The sequence below is a fragment of the Vollenhovia emeryi genome, unplaced genomic scaffold, assembly GCF_000949405.1.
Source record: "Vollenhovia emeryi isolate VEMERY1.0 unplaced genomic scaffold, V.emery_V1.0 DF939212.1, whole genome shotgun sequence".
In the NCBI taxonomy this organism is placed as follows: Eukaryota; Metazoa; Arthropoda; class Insecta; order Hymenoptera; family Formicidae; genus Vollenhovia; species Vollenhovia emeryi.
In genome coordinates this window covers 787,803-810,227 of record NW_011967154.1, presented here as the reverse complement: position 1 = coordinate 810,227, position 22,425 = coordinate 787,803, and the positions used below count along the sequence as shown (strand labels likewise).

At 37.6% G+C, this 22,425-nt stretch overlaps 4 protein-coding genes across 7 annotated transcripts; 2 read left to right on the top strand and 2 right to left on the bottom strand.

Annotated features, from left to right (window-relative positions):
• Positions 1-75: 75 nt before the first annotated feature.
• Positions 76-3,621, bottom strand: LOC105561095 (dnaJ homolog subfamily C member 22). 2 transcript variants are annotated; one of them, XM_012010764.1, is made up of 6 exons: positions 3,422-3,621; positions 3,061-3,353; positions 2,621-2,768; positions 868-1,232; positions 399-506; positions 76-306 (listed from the first exon to the last, which is right to left on the bottom strand). In XM_012010764.1, exons 2-6 carry the CDS (start codon positions 3,343-3,345, stop codon positions 97-99), a joined length of 1,116 nt encoding a protein of 371 aa, XP_011866154.1. In that variant the 5' UTR covers positions 3,346-3,353; positions 3,422-3,621; the 3' UTR covers positions 76-96. The 2 variants fall into 2 exon arrangements, with proteins under 2 accessions (XP_011866154.1, XP_011866153.1); XM_012010763.1 differs by having other exon boundaries at positions 3,061-3,621.
• Positions 3,622-4,484: 863 nt separating this feature from the next.
• LOC105561094 (U2 small nuclear ribonucleoprotein auxiliary factor 35 kDa subunit-related protein 2) lies at positions 4,485-7,973 on the top strand. Of its 2 annotated transcripts, XM_012010762.1 has the most exons (5): positions 4,485-4,779; positions 4,877-5,332; positions 5,857-6,158; positions 6,483-7,037; positions 7,272-7,973. In XM_012010762.1, the coding sequence occupies exons 2-5, from the start codon at positions 5,081-5,083 to the stop codon at positions 7,648-7,650; spliced, it is 1,488 nt and encodes a 495-aa protein (XP_011866152.1). In that variant the 5' UTR covers positions 4,485-4,779; positions 4,877-5,080; the 3' UTR covers positions 7,651-7,973. The 2 variants fall into 2 exon arrangements, with proteins under 2 accessions (XP_011866152.1, XP_011866151.1); XM_012010761.1 differs by having other exon boundaries at positions 4,485-5,332.
• Positions 7,974-8,194: 221 nt separating this feature from the next.
• On the top strand, positions 8,195-10,834 carry LOC105561093 (putative serine protease K12H4.7). Its single transcript, XM_012010760.1, has 10 exons — positions 8,195-8,489; positions 8,574-8,755; positions 8,830-9,013; positions 9,091-9,139; positions 9,204-9,339; positions 9,453-9,519; positions 9,579-9,795; positions 9,884-10,016; positions 10,229-10,398; positions 10,489-10,834. Exons 1-10 carry the CDS (start codon positions 8,292-8,294, stop codon positions 10,596-10,598), a joined length of 1,446 nt encoding a protein of 481 aa, XP_011866150.1. The 5' UTR covers positions 8,195-8,291; the 3' UTR covers positions 10,599-10,834.
• A 280-nt stretch (positions 10,835-11,114) lies between these two features.
• On the bottom strand, positions 11,115-18,236 carry LOC105561092 (clavesin-2-like). Of its 2 annotated transcripts, none has more exons than XM_012010759.1 (7): positions 18,140-18,236; positions 15,124-15,348; positions 14,171-14,330; positions 14,049-14,110; positions 13,397-13,590; positions 11,507-11,720; positions 11,115-11,417 (listed from the first exon to the last, which is right to left on the bottom strand). In XM_012010759.1, the coding sequence occupies exons 2-7, from the start codon at positions 15,296-15,298 to the stop codon at positions 11,212-11,214; spliced, it is 1,011 nt and encodes a 336-aa protein (XP_011866149.1). In that variant the 5' UTR covers positions 15,299-15,348; positions 18,140-18,236; the 3' UTR covers positions 11,115-11,211. The 2 variants fall into 2 exon arrangements, with proteins under 2 accessions (XP_011866149.1, XP_011866147.1); XM_012010757.1 differs by having other exon boundaries at positions 18,041-18,205.
• Positions 18,237-22,425: the final 4,189 nt, after the last annotated feature.

Sequence of the window (22,425 nt, the reverse complement as noted above, 5' to 3'; positions counted from 1 at the left end):
AAGTTATAATTAAGATACGGAGATCGGCGTCTATGGAGATTCTACTGTCAATTCGCTTGTTCTTCATTGATCCGTCGAATCGAAAGCACGCACGGCTCAACTCTCGGAACGGCGATTCCGTCGTTTCCGGCGATTCTTCGCCTGAGACAGGATCTCGTATGCCTGCTGAATCTCCATAAATTTTTCCTGAGCCATGCGCCTCTCCTCCTCCGAGCCCTTAACTTTGTCAGGATGGTTGTCCCTGGACAGAGTTCTCCATCGCGCTGTGACTTCGTTCTGCGAGGCGGTTTGCGAGAGACCCAGGACCTGTGGAGAATGAGCGAGCGTTAATTAGAGCCTCGTCTGCCTTCCAAATAAGTCATGCAAATCTAATAAAATTTCGCGAACGATTAGCCGACCTTGTAAGCGTTTATTTCGCCTCGAGGATCCGTGAGGTCCACCAGTTGCGCCCAGGTTGCCCAGAAGCCTTGATGCCTTGCCTGGTTCCACGTGGCCTCAAGACTCGCCTGAATAACGAAAAGTATCAGTGTCACGGAGAGAATCTTCTCTTAAAATTTACCCTGAAAATCATGTAATCGTGGGACAACACGGCATTTCGAAGAACTTTATGAAAGTTCCTTAAAATTTTACCACACATTTTACTAGTAAAATATATAATAATTGTAAGTATAATTATTAGTAAAATGTATGGTAAAATTTCGAAAACCTCTCACATAAAATCCTTCGAAGTGCCTTGTTGTCCCACGATACATGATTGCATGATTTTCAGGATAAATTTTAAGAGAAAATTTTCTTCGCGTGTCTAAAAATCTTTCAAACCTTTCGCAACAATTAACGTTTTTGAAAATTTGGCGCTCGTGTGCTCACCTTAAGATCTGTCCAGATGGGTGAAGTGAGGAAGTGCTGCACTGCTTCCGACAGCTTGATCTCCTCGCCTTCGCTGTCCGTGACAACCGCATTGAAGTACAAGTAACTGCCGAGTATAGCGAAGAAGAGCATGAGCGCTAAACCTAAGTACGCCATACGGCGGACAAAGCTTCTTCTTTTCCTCGGTTTCAGCCGCCATTGTTTGCTGAAGGTGTCGAAGCTCAGGCTCGAGGCAATCACCATGAGGAAAATCCACATGGTGTCGTCAGCGATATAATACCAGGTCGGGTAAAACAGATACGTTGTGACGAGCGTTATCCATATCGAACCTTGTTCCCTCCCGATATTTCCGACTGTCCACACACCTTTTAAAGGATTAACATTGAATAAGGGTTTTCGTAAAATGCCTGTATTTCTAAAATATCTTTCTAATTATTTATGTATATATACAACGTTTATAAATAATAAATATAAATAATTTATTCCTTCGGAATTAATTTATATTTATTTATATATATCATTATTTATGGATATAAATAACGAACATGTATAATTATTTTAATGTCTATTAAAATTTATATTTGGCAATTATAAAATTAAATTATTTAGTAATTACGTAATATAAAATATTTTACATATTTTTTATATATTATAATTTAATTATTCATGCTTGTGTAACGCACGTGTAAATTGAATATCAATTTAAACTTTTAAATCTTAAAATCTGAAGTTAAAATTATTAAACTCTTATAATGACTGAATGAAAGAAGACGACATATCAACGTTATTGATTATTTATCGCATTACCTCTCGACCGGGCATTCGTTCCCGCACTGAGAAAAATGTTTGATTAAATATATCCGTTTATTATTATGTAATTGGCTTATCCAATTACATAATAATAAACGGATATATCCAATTGCATTGCATATCCAATGAAAAATATGATCGGTTTTTCAATGAAATTTCATTGATAACTGCATTTCATCGGATAAACGACATCGAATGTATCCATAATTTAATCGAAAAACGTAATCGTAAAAATTAACTATCGGAAACATTATTTCATTGGTCTATCCCGAGGTCTATCCGATGGAAATTTTTCTCAATGCACGGATACTGTTTCAAACGAAGAATACCTTCCTCCTCCACAAAGAAAGAAGTAGTCGTGGTATGAAAAAAATTTTTTCAATAAGCTAAATCTTTAATTTTGTTCAATAATGAATTAATACAGTATCCACGGGAACAAATGTCCAGTCGAGAGGCAATGCGATAAATAATCAATAACTTTGGTATTTCGTCTTGTTTTCTTCAATCATTATAATAGTTTAATAATTTGAATTTCAGATTTTAAGATTTAAAAGTTTAAATGTACACTAAATTTACATGTCCATTACATACTCAATATAACCGTAATGTTAACATTTTATGGATGTGAAGAAAATCTGATTAAGAAATTCGAACTTGACAAAAAGACTTTACGTTGAAATTGAAGATAAAATAGAATATAGAATAAAAAGAAACAAGGTGTGATAAAGCCTGTTAAAAAGTAGGTAAAAGGTCGCCAGTATCGGCTTTTCCGTAGTTTTCGTCATTTATCATGATAAATGTATTTTTTACTAGTGGCGCGTGCGTCACATATTGCGACCTTAAAACATTATCTTTCGAGGGAACCTAACGAGCGCGCGATAAGGAAACCCACGTTATAAGAAATAGACGAGTTTTCCTGTTTTCCTTCTAATGCAATTCTTACCTAGCGCGATCACGGCTGGAATTAAGATCAGCAAATGCCTGAAATTAATGCCGTACACTTCCTCCAGCGGAATCGCGTTGTTGAACAGCTCGGCCCATAAGTAGGCGACCGCGGCTTCCGCTGTGAATCGCACCGCGGAAAACGGCGGCTGTAAAGAATAAATCCGCTTTCGTCATCGATTTACAAAGGTGTCGGTTGTCAGTCGCATTTATTTCGCCAACGTTCCCCCCCATTTAACATCCTTGTTGTAAGACATCAGCAAATAGCTGGCGGTTCGACATTTACGTGCGATCGTATAACGCGCAACGTCATCGATTCTTCGAATAATTGCGGAACAAGGCACAGCGGGCTCGATGTTAATAAACGTACTTCAAGACCAACGACGTCAATCGCTTTATTCTAGTCTAAGGATTCCGAATGCGCGGCGAATATTTATTTACCTTGCGATTAGCTCTGACTTTCCGCTTAAAATCCTCGATGAACGCCGGGTCGTTATTCGCATCGGCCACATACGCAGGTATCCTGTAAATGTCCCTGAGGAAACCGCAGCCCACGTAGCCGCCGAATGTGCTGATGTATACGAAAGCCTGATCGTCCCTGCCGAGGTACACATGATGCGCTCCGAAGAGTCCGCCGAACAGCCAGAAGAAATAAGCGTAGAACGTGCTCTTTGTACCCCTTTTGTGCCCCTCGTCGTTCAATCCATTTTCTTTCGCCTTTTCCATGTTACGTTCTAGAGCAACAGGTTACGAACTATCCATTTTGTCTCACTATCGATTGATCGCGCGGACGATTACTTGCCCTGCTCGCGGACTTTCCGAAATCGCAACCGAAGGATTTAAGTATCGTCGCTAACTCTGCATTTTCACGAAACAATAGTTCACACGCAAAATAAATTCCCCGCTGTTTTTGGACTCGGGCACACCTGTCGGTGGTGTATCGTGGAATGACGGTCGTGGTTCCACTGCACCGGTTTCTGGTTCAACGCTCCGCCAGGTATAACGGTATCGGTTCAGGGACGTAACAAGCGGAAACACGTGAATTCCTAATAAAAAAGTTGGATCCAGCGGTTGATAGGATGACATAAACGGAGATTCCGTCAACATTTAGTAATTTATTAATCCTACAAATGTGTCCTCGGTGGCAACGTTTATTATACAATATAATTGCGGCTCGTCAAGTCGGGCATCCTGTTTTAAACAATCCTTTCAAGATGTTTAAAATGTCGAGTTTGCTGATCATCGATAACATCCGTAGTATTGTATTCCGTAGAATAAATAACAGAGAGAAACTTTTGTATAAAATGGTTTAAAATTGTTACTGCAAAATATTCTATTGTTTTTCCCGCAGGAACCACTCGTTTGCCGGCAATTTTGACTATTGAAAGCATTAGGGAAAATATTGCTGACTGTACTTGACTACGAATGTCCACTGATATTCGTGGGCTGCTTTCGTAGATCCTGTATAATGATGTTGACAATAAAATGCCACGTGTCATTTCTCAATTAGCCTAGTAACGTATTCGTAAAAGATTGGGATTATTGGTACAATACATTGGTACACTATTTTACACGTTATCAAATCTCTAGCAGCACAATATATTGGCGCAACATTGAGAACTCATGTCTAGTATTTTCAATATTGGTCCAATATTGTAAGATGGACGCATTTTCTTATTTAGCCAATATGTCTATTTAGCAATTGGCCTAATATTAATATAGCATTAGACCAATATTCTTATTACATTGTTAAATATTATATGATTATTATCAAGCAATATTTATTCCATGGCCAATATTGGCTTTACGTTGGACAATATCGGTCAATGCACTTCTAATATAACCAAAATTGGACCAATGTTTAGCCAATGTCCTCTACTACTGGGGATTAAAGTTTAATAAATCTATTTGTTTGAAATTAACAAATTCAACGAATTCAATTCGAGAATAAGCACAGTAGCGCTATCTTTTGGTGGTGTTGCAAACGTACTCTTCGCAAGTGCTTCTTATTTCCACATTGTGTTAAAGAAGTCGGTTTATATTTAAAAATACATAGGCAATATAATATTATCGGGCGTTCAATAATGGCGATATTTAGCGACGTGCGTAAATGACACGTTTATCTTTTAATAAAATTAACAAAGAATTATAGTCCCAACGGTACAAACTTAATACAGAATTTAGAGAAGACTCAGTATGCGCCACGCATCGATGTCACAAAAAATATTCTTCGGTTAATTTTGATATAATCCTTCAGTGTCCTGCCGCTTCGGGAGTTCGTGTACCGACGATCAGAGGAGGTCGTATCATTGATGTTGTGATTGTTTGGGAAGCAATATGGCGTCGGGCATCGCCGTACACCGATGTTAATAGTCAGCCGCCGGTCCATTTAACGTGAGTCTCCTCAAGTGTTCCGTATGTTGTCAACCGCATCTGCCGCTGTTCCTAAGGATGCGCGAGTATGGAAGAACGTGGCTCGATAAAGCCCACTCATAGGGAGTGGCGTCGCATCGCGAGGAAGGAACGTCGCAGACGCATACGACGGCTAGCCGCACAAGAACGTGATGCCAATGAAGGCCGCTTGAAGGCAGCACTGGAGAACAATATGGTGTATTTGAAATTTTGCGCGGAAGAGCAGAAGCAGAAGGAAGAGAGAGAAGAGCAAGAACAAAAGGAACATGCGGAACGGGAGAGGCTCTGGCTGGAGGAAGAAGTAAATAATTAGTTGTTTAAACAATTATATATATTTCCTAGTCGAGAATTTTCTTTTTATTCGCCTCCGAATTTTGTTTTGCAGCTTCTTCACCTTCGTTTTCCCACATCTTGATAATCAAAATTCTGTTATAATAAAGTTCGATTAGAAAATTTAATTCTTTCGGCATATTTTGAAATGTTAACTTAGAAAAGATATAAAACTGTATGTTTTTATGTAATAACATTAACGCTTGGAAATCGATTGCCGATGTAACATCGATTAGTTTTAAAAGTCAATCGGTGGATTATCACTGAAAACAGTGAATAGTCATTAATTTCCAGTTATAAGTACACTACTGAAAACCGCAGTGGTATACTTGTAACTGCAAATCAGTGACTATTCACTGTTTTCAGTGAAAATCCATTGATTGACTTTAAGAGAGATCATTACAGATATAGAAAAATACTATTTTTGCAAATTTTAAATAAATTGTTAATTTAGTAAACCTTGTAATAATTAACTACTATTTCTTAATTGTTTAGATAACCGCACAGAAAAAATGGCAAATTCTCGAGGAACAGAGGGCGAAGGAAGAACAGGAGAGACGTGAGAAAGAGATGAAAATTCACGAAGAATTCGAGGCGATACGTGCGGTACTGTTAAAGAAAAAAGAGGAGGAAAAGAAAGAGCGCGAGGAACAACTCCGTAAACAGGTGCAACTGCTGAAGGAGATCGACAATTACATTGATAACGGAGTGAAGACGCCCGAAGCGTTGCGCGAAGTCTCCGACAACCAGCCTACCAAGGACTTATGTCCATTTTTTTCAAAAACAGGCGCCTGCCGGTTAGTATAGATAGCGATATTCACACAATACGATAACATCATGATTTGTTAATCGTTCATAACAACATTGAAATTCTGAATATAATGAAGCGATAAGAATGACTTTGTTTCGTCTTTCGGAAGCTTTAGAAGTTTTTCGTTTGAAGCTATTAAAAGAATTGTTAAGAATGATTACATAAAATTAAAATTAAATTCAGTTAAATCAAAATAAATTGAAACCCAAACATTTTATTCAGACTTTAGTTAGAAGATTAACTTCAGTTGAAATTGTATTTTCATCTTTATTTTTAAAACCTGTATTTATCCATAATTGGTTGCGTTTAGGCATGGAAACGCGTGCTCCAAGAATCACCATAAAATCTTTTTGAGCAAAGTGATTTTGATACCCGGATTCTACTCACATTTCTCACTGGAGAAGAACTTGGCGGAATACGACACCGACGTGGCACTCGAGTTCGAGAATGCAGAAATGTTGCGTCACTATCACGAGTTTTTCCAGGATGTAATAGGTGAACTTGAGTCGTTTGGCAGGATTAAGACCTTTAAATGTTGCTGCAATATGGAGATTCACTTGCGCGGTAATGTGTACATTGAATATTACACGGAGCGAGACGCGGCTAGAGCTTGGAGAAGCCTGAGTGGACGTTGGTACGGTGGCAAACAACTCAACTGCGATTTCGTCCATATGATATCCTGGAGAAAAGCCATCTGCGGCATAGCCGAGTGCCCGAAAGGCAGTAAATTTTGCAATTTTCTTCACACCTTTAAAAATCCGCACAACAGGTACAACGTCAAGTATACCCTACGGGAAAATAAAATAAAGCAAATGCGAAAGAAACAGCTACGAGAATCGAGTAACAACGAACGAAGCGAAGAGAGGTTTGTGTTATTATTTAGCCTATATATTAAAATCATGTCTTGTAAACAAAACTTTCTCTTTTATCACATCTTATGTCACTAAGATAAGGCTGGCTTATCGATAGAGTTTTTAACTTAACGCGATGCAGAATAATAATTGTGAGAAGATAACGTTAATGCGGTGTGATAAAACAGATTAAATAAGAAATTGAATAAAAGCTGCATTATTTAATTATTCTTTCATCTGTTCGCTAGAAGTAAGTCTAAATGGGAAGAATCCGATCGAGATAGCGAAAAAGATCGCAACTGGAGATGGTCCGAATCCCCCGAGATTGAATTGAACCGCACGAAAGATTCAGAGACGGGACAACCCCCTTCCAAGAAACGGAAACAATCGGACAGATTGTCGAGCGATCACAAACAGAGAAAGGATGTAAAATTGAGAAGTTCTAAGTTCAAAATGTTGCCTAAGAGGAAACATCACCAACCGGATCGTAAGAGAGCCCATGATAACGAAGATCGGACTAAGGAAGAGTCCGCCAGTTATCCTTCCAAAAAGCGTAAGAAGAGATCGCGAAAGAAACATCGTAAAAAGTCATTAGAAGAAAACAGTAAGAAATCAGAGGAGACGTAGATCCAAAGAGAAGAAATATTTAAAGGCATATGCTCGAAGAAAAGGCTCCAAAGTTTGTGCAGGCTGTAAAGATAGGTCAAGCGGCTGTAATACCGACGAGACAATTTTATTGTTGCGACTCTTATTTCAAAGAAATAAAAGGATAGTTTTTCAATTCACACCAGTGCTTTTTTTCATTTTAATAATAAAGTACTTTTCTTACGTAACTATTGTGATTCTGTTTGTGATTCTAAACTGAACTAATTCAGTTCCATCTGCGAGATATTGTAAGTTAAATATTTTCATTTGAAATATATGTTACGTAAATCGTGTATTTAATCGTGACACCTCTTATCGCGCGATAAAGATATACATCCGTATTTGCCGTGCAATCGCACGTTTTAATCGACAGACATTTCGTAATCATGAGATTATTTTCGCTCACAGTTATTTAATCAAAGTATTGTTTCCCATTTTCTATAAGAGCAATGCAATAAACGTCACCATTATCGGTCGTTGATAGGAGATATCGTATCGGTTCGTACCACTGGTCATAATTGAAGGAAATAGCAAACTTTAATCAGTCACGTTTTAACGTGTATCTAGTGCGCTTTGAAAGATAAACGAATTCTCTGCTGTGCAATTGCAAAGAGGCACGGATCATGATTGCACTAAACATATTGCTTGTTTTGTGCTCGGTCCATCCCCTCGTTAATGGGGTGGGTTTTCGCGGATTCACTTTTCAAGGTTTGGAGGAACCGAGGTCGCTTGATAAAGATGCAGACAAGAATATAACTGATGGTTGGATCACCCAACCCCTCGATCACTTCAACCATCGCGACAATCGTACTTGGTCGATGGTAATTATTATCGTCAGCCAGTTTGGCTTCATTTCAAAATGCATATTTTTCTTCATTTAACACTTGTTCCATTGTTCCACACAGCGGTACAAAGAAAATTCTGCGTTTCTGAAGAAAGATGGTCCTATTCTAGTTATGATCGGCGGGGAATGGGAGATAACGAACGGGTTTCTGCAAACTGGATTGATGTACGAAATCGGCGTGAAACATCGCGGCTTGATGTATTACACCGAACATCGATTCTACGGACAGAGCAGGCCAACGAAGTATATAGTCCATAGTTGTTTTCATTGTCCAAAATTTAGAGCCCCTAAACTCACATTGCACCAAACGAATTTAGAGACACTAGCACGGAGAACTTGCAGTACTTGAACGCTGATCAGGCGCTCGCCGATCTTGCTTATTTCATCGAGACGAAAAAGAAAGAAAAGAACATGGAAAAGAGTGTCGTAATAGTGGTCGGTGGTTCTTACGCTGGAAACATGGCAGCGTGGGCACGTCTCAAGTACCCTCATCTCATCCAAGTATCGTCTGCGTTAGCTTTTTATTCATATCGTATAAAATAGAGGAGGAATAAAATAGAAAAGAATATTTTTCACAGGGTGCCTTAGCCAGCAGCGCTCCGATTCAGGCGAAGGCTGATTTCTACGGTAAATTTCTTGATCGAGATATAATATTCTCTAAGAATATCGCTAAGAACGCTTGATTTCGTAGAATACTACGAGGTTGTGACGACATCGCTTGGCAGACAGAGTGCAAATTGCGTTGAGGATGTTAAAACTGCATTCGCCTCGGTAGAGGAATTATTGGCCACGCAAGACGGGCCCGATAAGCTTAAACTCCTTTTCAAGTAAGTCTGAAATTCGGTGCAATCGCGTAAGAAAAAATTGATAGAATTTATTAGAGATAATAAGTAAAAATAATTATTTTTATAAATTTTTTCATTGCTAATATCGACTTTAGCTTGTGCGATGCGCCCGACGTAAAGTCTCCTAGTGATCTTGGTTACTTCATGAATACGTTGGCGGAGGTAAGTAGATTAATATAAACGATGCTATATCTCTGTTTCACTATTCACTTTTATTCTAGGTGTTCGCCGGAATCGTTCAATATGATACCGTAGAGAACGGTGAAACAAAAATTGCGGCGTTGTGTAATAAAATGACGGCGGCGCATTTAGGCAGTCCCCTGCAGAGACTGGCGCACGTCTTCTCGACTCAGGACAAGTGTCAGGATGTAAGTTACATTAATTTCGTGAAGAAATACCGAGAGACTTCATGGGAATCGGCGGCAGCCAAGAGCATCAGTGAGTTGAGACAGCCAATGGAAAATAAATGAAATAGCATACAGTGTGAGACGCGTTGTACAAGGGATGATTTTTTTTTGTTGCATAGTGAGACAATGGTATCATCAGACTTGCAAGGAATACGGTTACTATCAGACGACGAGCTCAGATAAATCAGTCTTTGGAACGCTGTTCCCGTTAGATTATTACATCAATCTGTGTATCGACCTGTATGGCGACTAGTAAGTACTTTAAAAATAACGAACTGATATCTTTCTCGTTCGGGTATCATTTATTTCCGTGTTCATAATTTGCGCGAATATACCTGATGCGTATCAAGATATCTCTTTACAACACGCTTTTTAAATGTGGAACGACTTTCAGTCAAATCGAATTATTTGTTGGAAGGAATCGAATTATTTTTAATCGTGAAAACGATAACGCTTGATTTTAGTTATAATGAAAAGATATTAGGTACACGGGTAAGAAGGACGAATATAATGTACGGAGGAAAGCTACCGGATTTACGAAACGTTATTTTCACGAACGGCGATCTCGATCCGTGGCATCCGTTGTCGGTGATTGACGAACTAAACGCTTCTTCACCTGTTATTTTTATGAAAGGTAATTAAGCAATGTATTGTACGAAGTATAACAGAACTCTGTATTTTTTCTAACACAGGAAGATAATATGATAATGCTATTATTTTAAAGGAGTTTCGCACTGCCGTGACATGCTTAGCGACGTAGACACGGATGGGGATAATTTGAAGGAAGCCCGAGCGAGAGTTCGTGACATAATTGGCAAATGGATTTCCTCATAAAAGTCCCTGTCGAGTTTTTTTTTCGCGAGTATGTTTGTTGACGAATTGTCGAAGAGGACGAATAGATGGAACGTTTTTTCCTGTTTATTAATTGTGAGGCATTAACAAAAATATTATATACAACGCTTGATATATGTCCACAGTGCAGTAGATAATACACATCGGTTATGCTGCATTCCGTATTGTTACTTACGTGTATATACGTAATACAAAAATAAAATTACATCCTCATAATACCAGGACTAATCTAAAGTGCTGTGCGATTTCCAAAATAAATCTGTATCTCATGATTCCGTGCTGCTTATCTCTAGTTGAAAAATGTATTTATCGAGGGGAAAACCGCCGAGGGTCATTGGTGGTGTACAGATTTACGGCATTACTGGGCATTTCTAGGCATTACTAGACATTTTTGGGGCAGTTTTGGGCATTAGTTCGGGCGTTAGACCTTGCTCGGGCATTATAAAGATAAAATAAGATAAAACAAGATAAATAAGATAAAATAAGATAATAAGATAAAGTAATGCCCACCGGGCATTAGTGGGCATTGGTGTACAAGATTTTGGTCAACGGTTTCCCCCTCGGTATTTATAAAGAAACGATGGAATTTGAAATATCAATCGACTTCTAGCTTCCTGAAGGAGCCGCTTATGCCACACATCGTGGTGTCGTTGGGCCCCACGCTGGAACAGCCGAATCCTTGCTTCAATGCCGAAACCGCGCCTTCCCGCGCCTTCTCCGAGTACAGCTCGAGGTAGACGCTCATCTTATCATGGCTCAGTAATGTCGGTTTCAAATTTATTAATTCTTGCCGCCACAGATCTGCATCGAAAAAAAAGTGTTTAGTTCATTAACTTTTCCTGTGGTGAAACGTATAATGCTTGAGGAGTCCGTAATCAAGGGCGAATTACCGATCATCTCCTTCATGGGGATGGTACCGCCGTATTCCTTGGGCAGCATGCTCGTGTCTACCTTGTGGTTAATAGCATCCTCGAGGCTTGTGTAAATTTTCACACGACTCCTGATCTTCTCGGAGATCAACGACATCCCAAAGTCGAGGGCGAATTTTATCGACGCATGCGCGTTGATCCCGTGGACCTCTTTGTGTCTCATCGGTACGGTGCGCTGAAGGCAATCCATTATTGTCCATTTATTATACTATTTTGTTATTTGTTATGTAATACCCGACTTACCTCTTATTTACGGATAGAGCGGATTAGACTGAGTCGACAAGTCCTCTACCATTTTGCACTTTTTGCAATAGTTAACGAGTTATTAATTATTAAAAATTGCTGCCTAGCCCGGCCTACCGTCCTATTCAAGCGCTTCAATTCAAACGGCCGCATCTCGCCGCGCGCTTGAATTCGGCGGTAGACCGGGCTAAGACAGTGATTTTTAATAATTAATAATTCGTTAACTATCGCGAAAATTGCAAAATGCCTAGGAGGACAGTCTAGTCCGCTCTATCCACAAATAAGATGTGAGATGGGTATTACATAACATTCTGTATATATATATTGCTTAATGTTTACACAAACAATTAAAAAGTGGTTTTAAATTTTAATTATACATACAAATAACATTCTCAGCAAAAATTTAATAATAAAAAAACTACATTTTGCCTAAGTCATCTTATGATTATAACATTCCAAGGTTGAAACAAATAGAAATTACTCCAAGTCGTAATTATACGTTCGCGTATAAACATGATAAATATTCCATTGAGTTTCATAACTCATCTAATGTTGTTGATGTATTTTGTGTAATTAATTCTTTGTGCTTATGACGTCAATAATTGTATTTTAATAAAAATTGCGAAATCGATACTTTGAACGTAGGACATATAATTATGAATCGTGTGAAATCTGATTGTGAGTTACAATATATATTTTTTATTATTATTCACAAAAAGAAACCTAAGATTGAAATCTAGCTTCACTCGTGATTATTATTAGAACCTGGAAATCTGAAGTATGTAAGAGCGAAGGTAGTGACAAAAAAATTTAATAAAGAGGTGCGTGTGTCTTGAATTAATCGATGTAAAATTACTTGTTCGCAGAACTAGACACAGTGTGTAATGAGACTCAATCAGCATCGTGGAAAAACTAGTGAAGTTTGCTTCAATTTTATAAACATTTCTCATGTTCTTTTTATTAAAAGGAACTTAGTGTTAGTTAAATAATAAAATATTTATGCAAATGTATATACTTCTATGTGTGGTTAATCTGCCAATGCAATTAACAACTTACGCTTCAATAAATTTGTTCGTAGAAATCTATATTTATTCTTCCTAATATTATTTTTTCTAATTAACAATAAACCTTAGTCTTTTTAAATAGAAACTTAAGTAGGTCTTTTAAAGATTAGATTCTTAAAGAAAGCAGAAGATGTAAGATGGAAAAACCGGTTGTTATGTCTATAGTTTGAGAACCGTTATAAAATTTTGTTACGTCATCCTTACAATTAGTCTAGACTTGCAGCTAAATTGGTTACGCCTGAAACGTCCCGCAAGAATGTAGAAATATTAAATGACGAATATCAAATATCATGACATCAAATATCGTGGAAAAGTGTACGTAAATATTTAAACAGCTATGTTTGTTTTCAAAACATTTATGTAAATTTACAGTAACAGCTGTTGAATTAGAAAAAATTTGCAAGTAAAAGAGAAGGTGAGAAATTAAAATAATTTTTGGATACTTCCTGTATTAAATTTAATTCGTAAATTTAAAAAATTGTTTACTCGCTAATCTTATGCTAATCTTCTGTATTCATGAATTATACAGTATTTTAAATTTTACCTCGCCGTTCTTTACGATGCGAACTGCCTCTTTGGGAGTGAAAAGTGTCAGATGAGGGAAACTGACGCCGGCACCATCGGCGAAATGCACGAAACCTCGCACTTGATTCTCCTCATCTTCCATCAGTGCCTCGTAAGTAATAGCATGGATTTTGCACATGTCGACGTTCGTGTATTTGTGAGGATCAAATACGCCTTAGGTGGAAATTGCACGTACGTGCGATTAGTAAGCAAACGCGACGGAAGAGGAGCGTCGAGAATTATTACATATAGATTCATCTCTTATTAGAGAATATCATTATAAAGTATCTTTATTAGGCATATCTTAAAAAGTACTTTCTCAACTATTTTTGCTCTTATAATTAGTAATAATTACATGCAATATCTATTGCAACAAACCAATTAACGAAAAGTACCTAAAATTTAATTTTGCAATCTTTCAATTATCATTTTTGTGTGATTATACTTCAAAGTATACATACCGTCTGACCTCTTTCACAAGGTCGTATCTCGATTTTACGCAATTTTCGGTGTTTCTGTTCAAACATTCATTTAGCAACCAGAATGAGCGTTTAAACAAAAAAACCGTGAATTGGGATACGATCTTGCGAAAGAGAACAGCATTCTGTGCATAAAAAGTGTCGAATAGATACCTGGTCTAGCGATTATAACACGACGGCCTTTTGCATCGCGACCAGGTGCGGCGAAGATATATCTAAAAGAAGAAATCACAAACAAGATCCAGCGTTAACGGGGTAATTTGAAAAATACCCACCCCAAGGATAGTAATTCTTCCATTGTCGGTTCTGTAATGTCCAATTTATGGAATGCCATTCGATACACCTGACGGAGCAGCAGGTATCTTTCCACGGCCTCCTGGGCCATCGGGACATTGAATTTTTTGCATCGTAAGAATCTTAGTAAGAATCGTGCATCTAACAAAAGATATCAAATTAGCCAAGCGCCTAATTGTCGACATATACCGTAATTGCAAATTCGATGCTGCTCGTTAAAATTTCTACAAGGCAATCGTTGCCAAGTCTTACAAAATCGTGAAGCGATTACAGCTATCTACGCACTTAATTATCATTTTAAAACAATTTAAATATTTTTAGTAGTGAAATTACTGCGTTTCTCACGATGTTGGATCTCTCTTAGGAAATTAAATTCCCACGTTAATATTCACGTTGATTATATTGGGTTGATGCATAAGTTCGTCCTACTTTTTAACCAAAAACATACCTATTATATTTTTTCGAGATACATTTAATCAGTGACAGCAGCAATCTCACGAGTTATCGTATGAGCATTAGATTTGACCAAGGCCAAAATTTCGCAACTGTCGATTTCGGAAGGCCGTCCAGAACGCTTCTCGTTCGTGAGATTAATATTACCATTGCAAAATCGTCGGAACCATTTACGAATGGTGGATTCTTCTCCGTAAACAGAACATATTTTCTTTAACAGCAGTTTTGCCTTTTCAAAAATAGAAAAGCATAATATGCCGAAAGTCATACTTAAAGTATCCATCTGTATAAATTTACACGACTCACAAACATCACTCGACGACAACAGATTTGACAGTTTCCGTTCAATTGCTACTTTCAAATGTTTACTACGTCATATAAGTGTGAAGTTGATAGCAGATCGAATTCGTATATAAAGTGCGCGAATGTTTAAAACCGGGACGAACTTATGCATTAACCCAATATAATGGCGTAGCCTCACCGAGACGGCAATTCTGAATGCGCGGATTCATTTTAATCCAGTTACGCATCTGTTCGAGGGCCTGATCTCTGGTATTTTTATCTTCTCTGAGTTCGTCCTTCGCCATCTTCTGTAGCTCCGCCGAGAGGGTGCACTCATAATTATCCTCATCGACTACCCATTCGACTGCTCCCATCTTGATTTTGTTCGAGAGACGTCAAGTGATTTATTTAAATTTTCAGAGCTCTGGAATTACGACATTACAACATTTTCACATGCTTTTCGGAAATTTTAAAGCCGCTTTTTTCAGATTGTATAAAAACTACACCTCTGACCGCTATATTTTTTTTCTCGTAAATAATTTATTTAAAAAAAATAACATAACGTTTCTTAATAAAATACATAACGTAATGATCCTTTTTTTTTGTAATTTTGCGTCAAGCGCATTCTGACGTATTTAGCGAAAACTGATTTATTATCGTCTCGTAATATTCTCCGACATAATTATGCAAGCGCGACGAGACGTATTTTCACTTTCTTTCGAATCGTCAGATGATACTGTTTGGTGACCGGCTGACACAGTTTCTGTTCAAAGTCGCGACGACCACGGCGAAGGTGTTCAGGAAGAAATACGCTCGCGCGTCTCTTTCACTTCTCTTGGAAGAGTGTATCCGTTACCTCGCGCAAGTCGAACGAGGACTCTCGGACCTTTCGTCAGTTTATGACATAACGATTAGTGTGGTACCATCGCGTTTAAGCCACGTGTTTGAGTCAGGACGCCTGTGTGCGCACCGGCCCGTTTCGCAACCGCTTTCTCCGATTATGCAATGCGAGTCGGTTGTTCACCTATCTTTGTTCGCCGAAACAAAACGAGTGGTTTTCAAAAGAAGTATCATTATCATCTCGTCACGTTACTTTATTAATCCTGCTTCACAATTATGTCGTTTTAGACATGATTGCAATGGCGGACAACCCCCTTTTCCCCCGCGACGCGAAGCGAGTAGGAAGAGCTGAGAATGAAACATCTCTAACAAACTGGTACACTGTCTTAGTGAGAACTGAGAGAGAATATTTCACAATGGATGCGGCTAGTTGCTTTCTCGATTCTAAGTGCGTTTATTACCGAAAGAAATGTATACCTTAGTCTCTTGCCTCAATCACTCCCTTCTACCTCACTAACTATGGACCTCCGCATATCGGAGCGAAGGTAATTAAGGTTGTATAACTCTGTTGCAATATTGCCTTTATGTATCGCGAACTGGACCCATAAAAATCCTAACGTAAAGAATACGTAATGTCCGCCACGTTATGTCATCGTTTGAAGAATGGAGTTAAAAATAAAAAGCTTCGCCGGCAAGCACGATTGTGTCTGCTAGATACATGCGTCGAATTTCAAGAGAACTGTTATTGAAAAGAAAAAGGAAAGTAGCGATCATCGAGTCGTAGAAACGCCGTATCTCGCGTTATATCGGTTTCGTATCCGTGTTCAACATCGATGAAACGTAATAGCGACAGCACATACAAAGCACACAGTACTACTATGATTATGATAGAGCCGGTTAAGGGTATACCGTCTTCTTCCGCGTAGAAAGTGCCACTTATCGCAGCTACTCGCGAGCTTTCATCTCTTGAGTGCGCGCGTAAGAGCTTTTTTTTCCATAAGAGAATATGTTACGTCGATTACATCACGCCGCTATCCATACTGCCGTTTTCATCTCGGTCCATGAGAAAAGATTTTACCGCTCGTTATTACGATACGATCATGTAATCGTTACGCTTGCCTCTTCGCGTATTACAAGGATTATGTCACGGCGTTTACGATCGGTTAACGCTATTGCGGCCTGTTCGTCTAATGAGCTGAATCTCGCGCTCTTCTTGACGCTCGAATTTCCTTGAAAAATGCCAATTTGTGACAATGACGACTCGCGTATCGTACTTCCGACCTTTAAAATCGGCCTTTACGACCAAGGACGAGACAAGCTGCTCCGAAGATCGCGATTGAAATTCGCGCGGCGTTAATCGATTCGACAAATTATTCTGGCGAACGTGATTGGAAGATTCAATGGCAGACGTCACAGACAAAGTCATTATGTTGTCGCCACATAATTATGACTTTCAACCCTCTCGCGTCATATAATTTGCGATTTGAATGGCTAAAATATTTATGTTTCAAGCAAATTTATCCATCGTTTGGTAAAAGAAAAACTCCACCTATCGAGAAACGTTTGTGATTATAAATTTGCAATTTAGTATGCGTCAACTCTACATTACTCGTGTGATTTTTTCCAACGTTCTCCATTTATCTCCATTTTCACTGTTTTCTATGATAATTTACAATGAAGTAAAAATTAACAAAATTCCATACATTTTTAAATAAAAATAAGGGTAAAACTTTTTTTAAATTGGGAAATAAGTTATGTGGCATTTGATCGATAAAGAATTTTATTCTATGAATTTAGTTAAATTTATAAAATTGGAATATACTTTACACTGAATGTGAGTAACGTAGGGTTAAAAAATACCAATTTAAAAGCATAAAGCTAAAATATCATGCAAAATAACCGATTATTGTATGAATCATGTACTCTCGATTATAAATTGTTGTCAATTTGCATTTAAACTTCTCTTAACCTTTAAAAGAGAACGTCATGGCGTTAAATGTTCGTTGTTGTTAAGCTAAAGCTTATCGGATTCTGATAAAATAAATTAAAATAAGTTTTTTGCCTACTATTTCCTCTTCTAAAAGTCAGTTTCTCGGAATTTTTAATTTTTATTAATTTATGAAGAAATATCAAAATGTAAACACTGAAGTGATTTAATTTCATCTATAATAAACGTCTACAAGAATGGACAACCACTATAGAAAAGATTAAGAATATAATGTGCCAAGTGTATGTTATATAAATTAATTTAAAAAGTTCACACTATTGCGGCTTACTCAATCTGCTTGTCGAGGAGCCGCGCGAAACCGAAGCGGCGGAGATCTGTGTCTCAAGCACTATCTTACAGAGTATCCAATATGATTATATGAACGTACTTTGATCGTAGTGCTCCAGGTGCACACTCGGAAGCGACTGCCCCCCTCTTGCTGGTCGATCGCTCTTTTATAATTTCCACCGCGTCGCCCTTCCTTCACGCCGACTCTTTTCCAATCGCGAACGAGCGTATCCTCGCGGTAGCCCGTGAGTCCTTTGGGGTACAAGACGGCGACCTCGCTTTTGTTCTTAATATACGGCGCAAATTGAACGTAATCCAACTTTCCCGTAAATGTTCCGTCGAAGGTAAACTCATGGACTGCGCTAGTTAGTTGCTCTTCTACTCTCCTTATATAGATACGCAAGTAGTATCATCGGTGCATAGAATCCTATCAGTTTCATAATTACTCCCGGTTGTACAAGTTCCGTTTATCGTCCCCTTCGAGGGGAAATCGCTGACCAAATTCTTGTACACCAACGCCCGCTAACGCCTAGTGGGCATTACTTTATCTTATTATGCCTAGTGATGCCCAGTAATGCCGCAAACCTGTACATCAGAGTGCCCTCAGCGATTTCCCCCTCGATCGTCTTCTATCAGACTCGAGTGGCAAAATCAGGTTCAACCGGTTAAAGGTAATTGGTCGCAAAAATGTTTTGTACTTTGCACAATCTACTCCAATTACAATAAGCACTCGGACATCAATACACACTTTCTGAGACATCTTAATAACATTGCTCGATGATGCAAGATAAGAAATGTAAAAAGAGACGTAAAAAGAACATGAGGTGGATCTTACGAACAGCTTAAAATAGTTATAATCAGCCTTTAGAAGATGAATTTATTGGCGGATAATTAGGCTCAAAGGTAGCTCAATTTTAGTTTCTTGTAGCAAAAATGCACCTCGCGCAACGAAACGAGCAGCACCTAATTTTGTGTTGAAATATCTACAACGATGAATAAAAAAAAGCGCAATGTATTTTGCCAGTGTGTCATAACTAATTTTTATTATACTTAAAATAATGCAAAATACAATACAATACCGGCAGATATTAGCACTACATACAAGCAAAATATATTGCGTTTTTTTACTCATTATCATAGATATTTCAACAAAAATTAAGTAAGACTCTTTTTGTTCCGTGGAGTGTATAGCCGAAAACAAAATTAAGAAAAATAGAAGCACTCTGGAACTTAATAAAGAATTTCGAAGATTATTCGATTAGTGAAGTAACAAACCATCAGGAAACAAGGAATTCCAGTGTCAAAAGGATCGGAAGTTCGGTTTATGGCACGAACAAGAGAAAATTCGATGGCATCGATAGACAACATCCTCGAATCAGGGAAACCAACTACCTATCGCTATTATCCGTGTCATCAAAACGGATGTAAAAAATGATGTTCGGTAACCAAGCTGAAAATTATCGGGTCGCATTCGCGTTTATCTTCGATGGCACCTTAGGGTTCCACGACGAACGAGGTAGCCATGAGCGCTGGCGTGCTAGCAGGATGATGTCTGTGTCGCCACAACCTTGGCGAATCGTTTTAAAAGCCGAGTCGGGCAAGAGTTCCGTTCCGATAAACAGGAAACGTTCGGCAGGTTCTCCAGTTTCGCGGTTTCCACAGGGGAAAGGGCGTTGGGATTGCTATAATAAACTAATCATGCGTTTTCGTGAACGTGTACATACATGAACTTTCTATTTCCCGTCACGCGGGACATTCGGAGAAGTGGAGGAAAGGGGCGAATTGTAAGTGCCGCGATGTAATACACATAGTCTTTGCGTGCTACGAACGTAACTTCTGACTAGTTGCATCACATCTTATTGGTGCACGTAAGAGGTAAATGAGAGATACTTTTTTTTAACCTGCAGACGTAACGTCACGAAGCGAAAATTTTAGCATTGATCGATCTGTCTTTAAGTTGCATCACAAGGAAATTACATTATGTAGGCTTTAATTAAGGGAGAAATAAATAGAGTGCAAGAGATTAAGATCGTATCCTGATAATTAAATAATCTCGTATATTAGAAAAGTGCTAGTAAATGAAAATGTGTACAAAATTATTTACAAAATATATAACTCACTTCCGCATTTGTCAGTCGACCACAACATCTAGGAGAATTATTAACTATACGAGGTAGTCGGCAGTATTCCTATTAACTTTGTGTTTAAACGATTTCTCCGACCTCTTTACTTCGTTTGAAAACTTTTTTTTATAGAGATATTGAATCTTATTAAATTACAATATTATTATAATATTATTATATTATTATAAAAATATGTATTGTCTTAATTAAAAAAATAATTTTACATCACTACAATAAATAATCAGTTTCGGCTCAACTACCTTTTCCGTAAAAATATTTATAAATTACGAGTAAACAACTCTAATTTGTTTGTATAATCTAAAAAATTAATATACTAATTACTAAAAATTATGAGATAAATGGATTAAATATTATAGTTTCGAGGACACCAAATAATAAACTCAATACGTCTCTAAAAGACTTACAATTCTATACTAAAATCAGAATATTTCATGTAAATTAAAGGCACTAACCGAATTCCTGACTACAATCGATTTATCAGATTTACAAATAGTCTTTCTCTCAAGATTAGGCACTTAATCCTTCCTCAACTTATTTCTATCCATTAGAACGATGACGCAAAGAAATTTCTTCTTTCACGCCTTGGAAAACATTGCACTTACGCTTACCCAGAAACAATTACTTATAGCTAAGGGAGAAAGAAAAAACGAAATATAATCAAGCAACTTTTCAATTGCATAAGAGCGATCAGTGATAACAACGTAACTTTTATAGTATAGACATAATATGTCGTTATTTAACGTATGTATGTAATATCACGGTTGGTTATTCGCTCACAAATCGCCACGAATCCAAATGCAACTACAGAAAGAAAGTTTCAAAGTCCGCGATATTACATATATACTGGAAATCTTAATTCACATAAGTTTTCTTACTCTTAATTGCGCACAACCATGTATCGATTACGTGTTTCACCGGACGTAAGTGATACGATATTACACATCATCACTTGTGCAAATCACTGCTCGTCTTCGATATCCACAATCCGGAAGTAATAAGTACGAAAATTTCATAATGGGTTCGAGCCGACGGACCGTGGCCGTCATATTCGTATCCAAGCTGGCTTTCACCAATGAAACTCGCAATCAGATCTCTTAAAATTATCGCAATTATTTCCTGTGAATGAAGAAGATTGATCGACGATTTAATAAGTATTTTTAGAAAAGTGGAAACGCAAAATATTTCTTATGTTCAGATAATATATTCACTTGGTAAAAACTGTATGATTAGTGATAGGCAATTTATGCTTTTACGAGTAAACACCTATTGATTATTCCAGGAGCAAAAACCTGATTATGCTTTTAATATGCGTGAGAAATCTAGCGATTTGCGCCAATTATGCATATGTTAGATCTCTCATTTATGCGTGATTATGTTATTTCGAACTTTTACGTAATATATAATAGCTCATGACTTGTGAAATTGTATAAAAATAAAAAATATAGGAATAGAACATCTTAACAACTCTCTTTGAACAAAAATTCCAAAAACTATGTATTCCAATATATGAGAAGGAAAGGACAATACAAGACAAAGACAAAATATAAGTGGTAATACGACATATTTACTCAATAAAACATAGAGAACGCTTATATAGTCAGGTCAAGACTAGTGTCACACTGACAAAAACTTAAAATCTTGATAAAATATTGAAATATTTCATCATTTCTCTAAAAACCTAACAAACTTATGTGGGCTACGTTCCACTTAACAATAGCAATGTTCGTGGAATCATTTCATCCTTGTTTCTTAACCAAAAGTTAAACAAAGACAAGATTGTGTTTACGAGCGTTGCGATTGTTAAGTGGAACGTACCAACAATTTGCCCTAAAATTTGGTTACACGCGCAACGTTTCACCTTGTATCTTTACACCATGCATTCGTCGCTCCTTTTCCCCCACCGTCTCTCTCTTCTTCCCTGGAATTTTGAGTTCAAGATTCTCCAATCGAGAAGCTTCCAGAAGCTTTCAAGTGAATAGAATGACAAAACAGGAAAAGTGTATGATTTTGAAAAATATACATCCGTTTCCCCAAACCCAAGTTTTTTTTAAATGCAAATCCCACTTTTTGTGGCAATTATACGATAAATATGAGAGAATCGCATTATGCTACGCAGTTTTATTATGCGTTCTTAGACGTTTGAAATCTGCACTGTGAACAATTTTCATCGAATAAACCTATTAAAGAATGTTTTCGATGGTTAATTTTTCCGATTACGTTTTCCGATTAAATTATAGATACA

What these genes read in the sequence shown, in the direction of transcription:
- LOC105561092 (XM_012010759.1), bottom strand. Translation starts at nt 15,298, where the DNA reads ATGGGAGCAGTCGAATGGGTAGTCGATGAGGATAATTATGAGTGCACC. An exon ending in GAAGAATTACTATCCTTGGG is followed by an intron (nt 14,111 to 14,170) that starts GTGGGTATTTTT and finishes TTCTTCTTTTAG; the next exon opens with ATATATCTTCGCCGCACCTG. An exon ending in CCCCATGAAGGAGATGATCG is followed by an intron (nt 11,418 to 11,506) that starts GTAATTCGCCCT and finishes TTTTCGATGCAG; the next exon opens with ATCTGTGGCGGCAAGAATTA.
- LOC105561093 (XM_012010760.1), top strand. Translation starts at nt 8,292, where the DNA reads ATGATTGCACTAAACATATTGCTTGTTTTGTGCTCGGTCCATCCCCTC. An exon ending in ACAATCGTACTTGGTCGATG is followed by an intron (nt 8,490 to 8,573) that starts GTAATTATTATC and finishes TGTTCCACACAG; the next exon opens with CGGTACAAAGAAAATTCTGC. An exon ending in ACCTGTTATTTTTATGAAAG is followed by an intron (nt 10,399 to 10,488) that starts GTAATTAAGCAA and finishes ATTATTTTAAAG; the next exon opens with GAGTTTCGCACTGCCGTGAC.
- LOC105561094 (XM_012010762.1), top strand. Translation starts at nt 5,081, where the DNA reads ATGGAAGAACGTGGCTCGATAAAGCCCACTCATAGGGAGTGGCGTCGC. An exon ending in GGCTCTGGCTGGAGGAAGAA is followed by an intron (nt 5,333 to 5,856) that starts GTAAATAATTAG and finishes TTAATTGTTTAG; the next exon opens with ATAACCGCACAGAAAAAATG. An exon ending in TCAAAAACAGGCGCCTGCCG is followed by an intron (nt 6,159 to 6,482) that starts GTTAGTATAGAT and finishes GGTTGCGTTTAG; the next exon opens with GCATGGAAACGCGTGCTCCA.
- LOC105561095 (XM_012010763.1), bottom strand. Translation starts at nt 3,345, where the DNA reads ATGGAAAAGGCGAAAGAAAATGGATTGAACGACGAGGGGCACAAAAGG. An exon ending in AAGTCAGAGCTAATCGCAAG is followed by an intron (nt 2,769 to 3,060) that starts GTAAATAAATAT and finishes TATTCTTTACAG; the next exon opens with CCGCCGTTTTCCGCGGTGCG. An exon ending in TCCAGCCGTGATCGCGCTAG is followed by an intron (nt 1,233 to 2,620) that starts GTAAGAATTGCA and finishes ATCCTTTAAAAG; the next exon opens with GTGTGTGGACAGTCGGAAAT.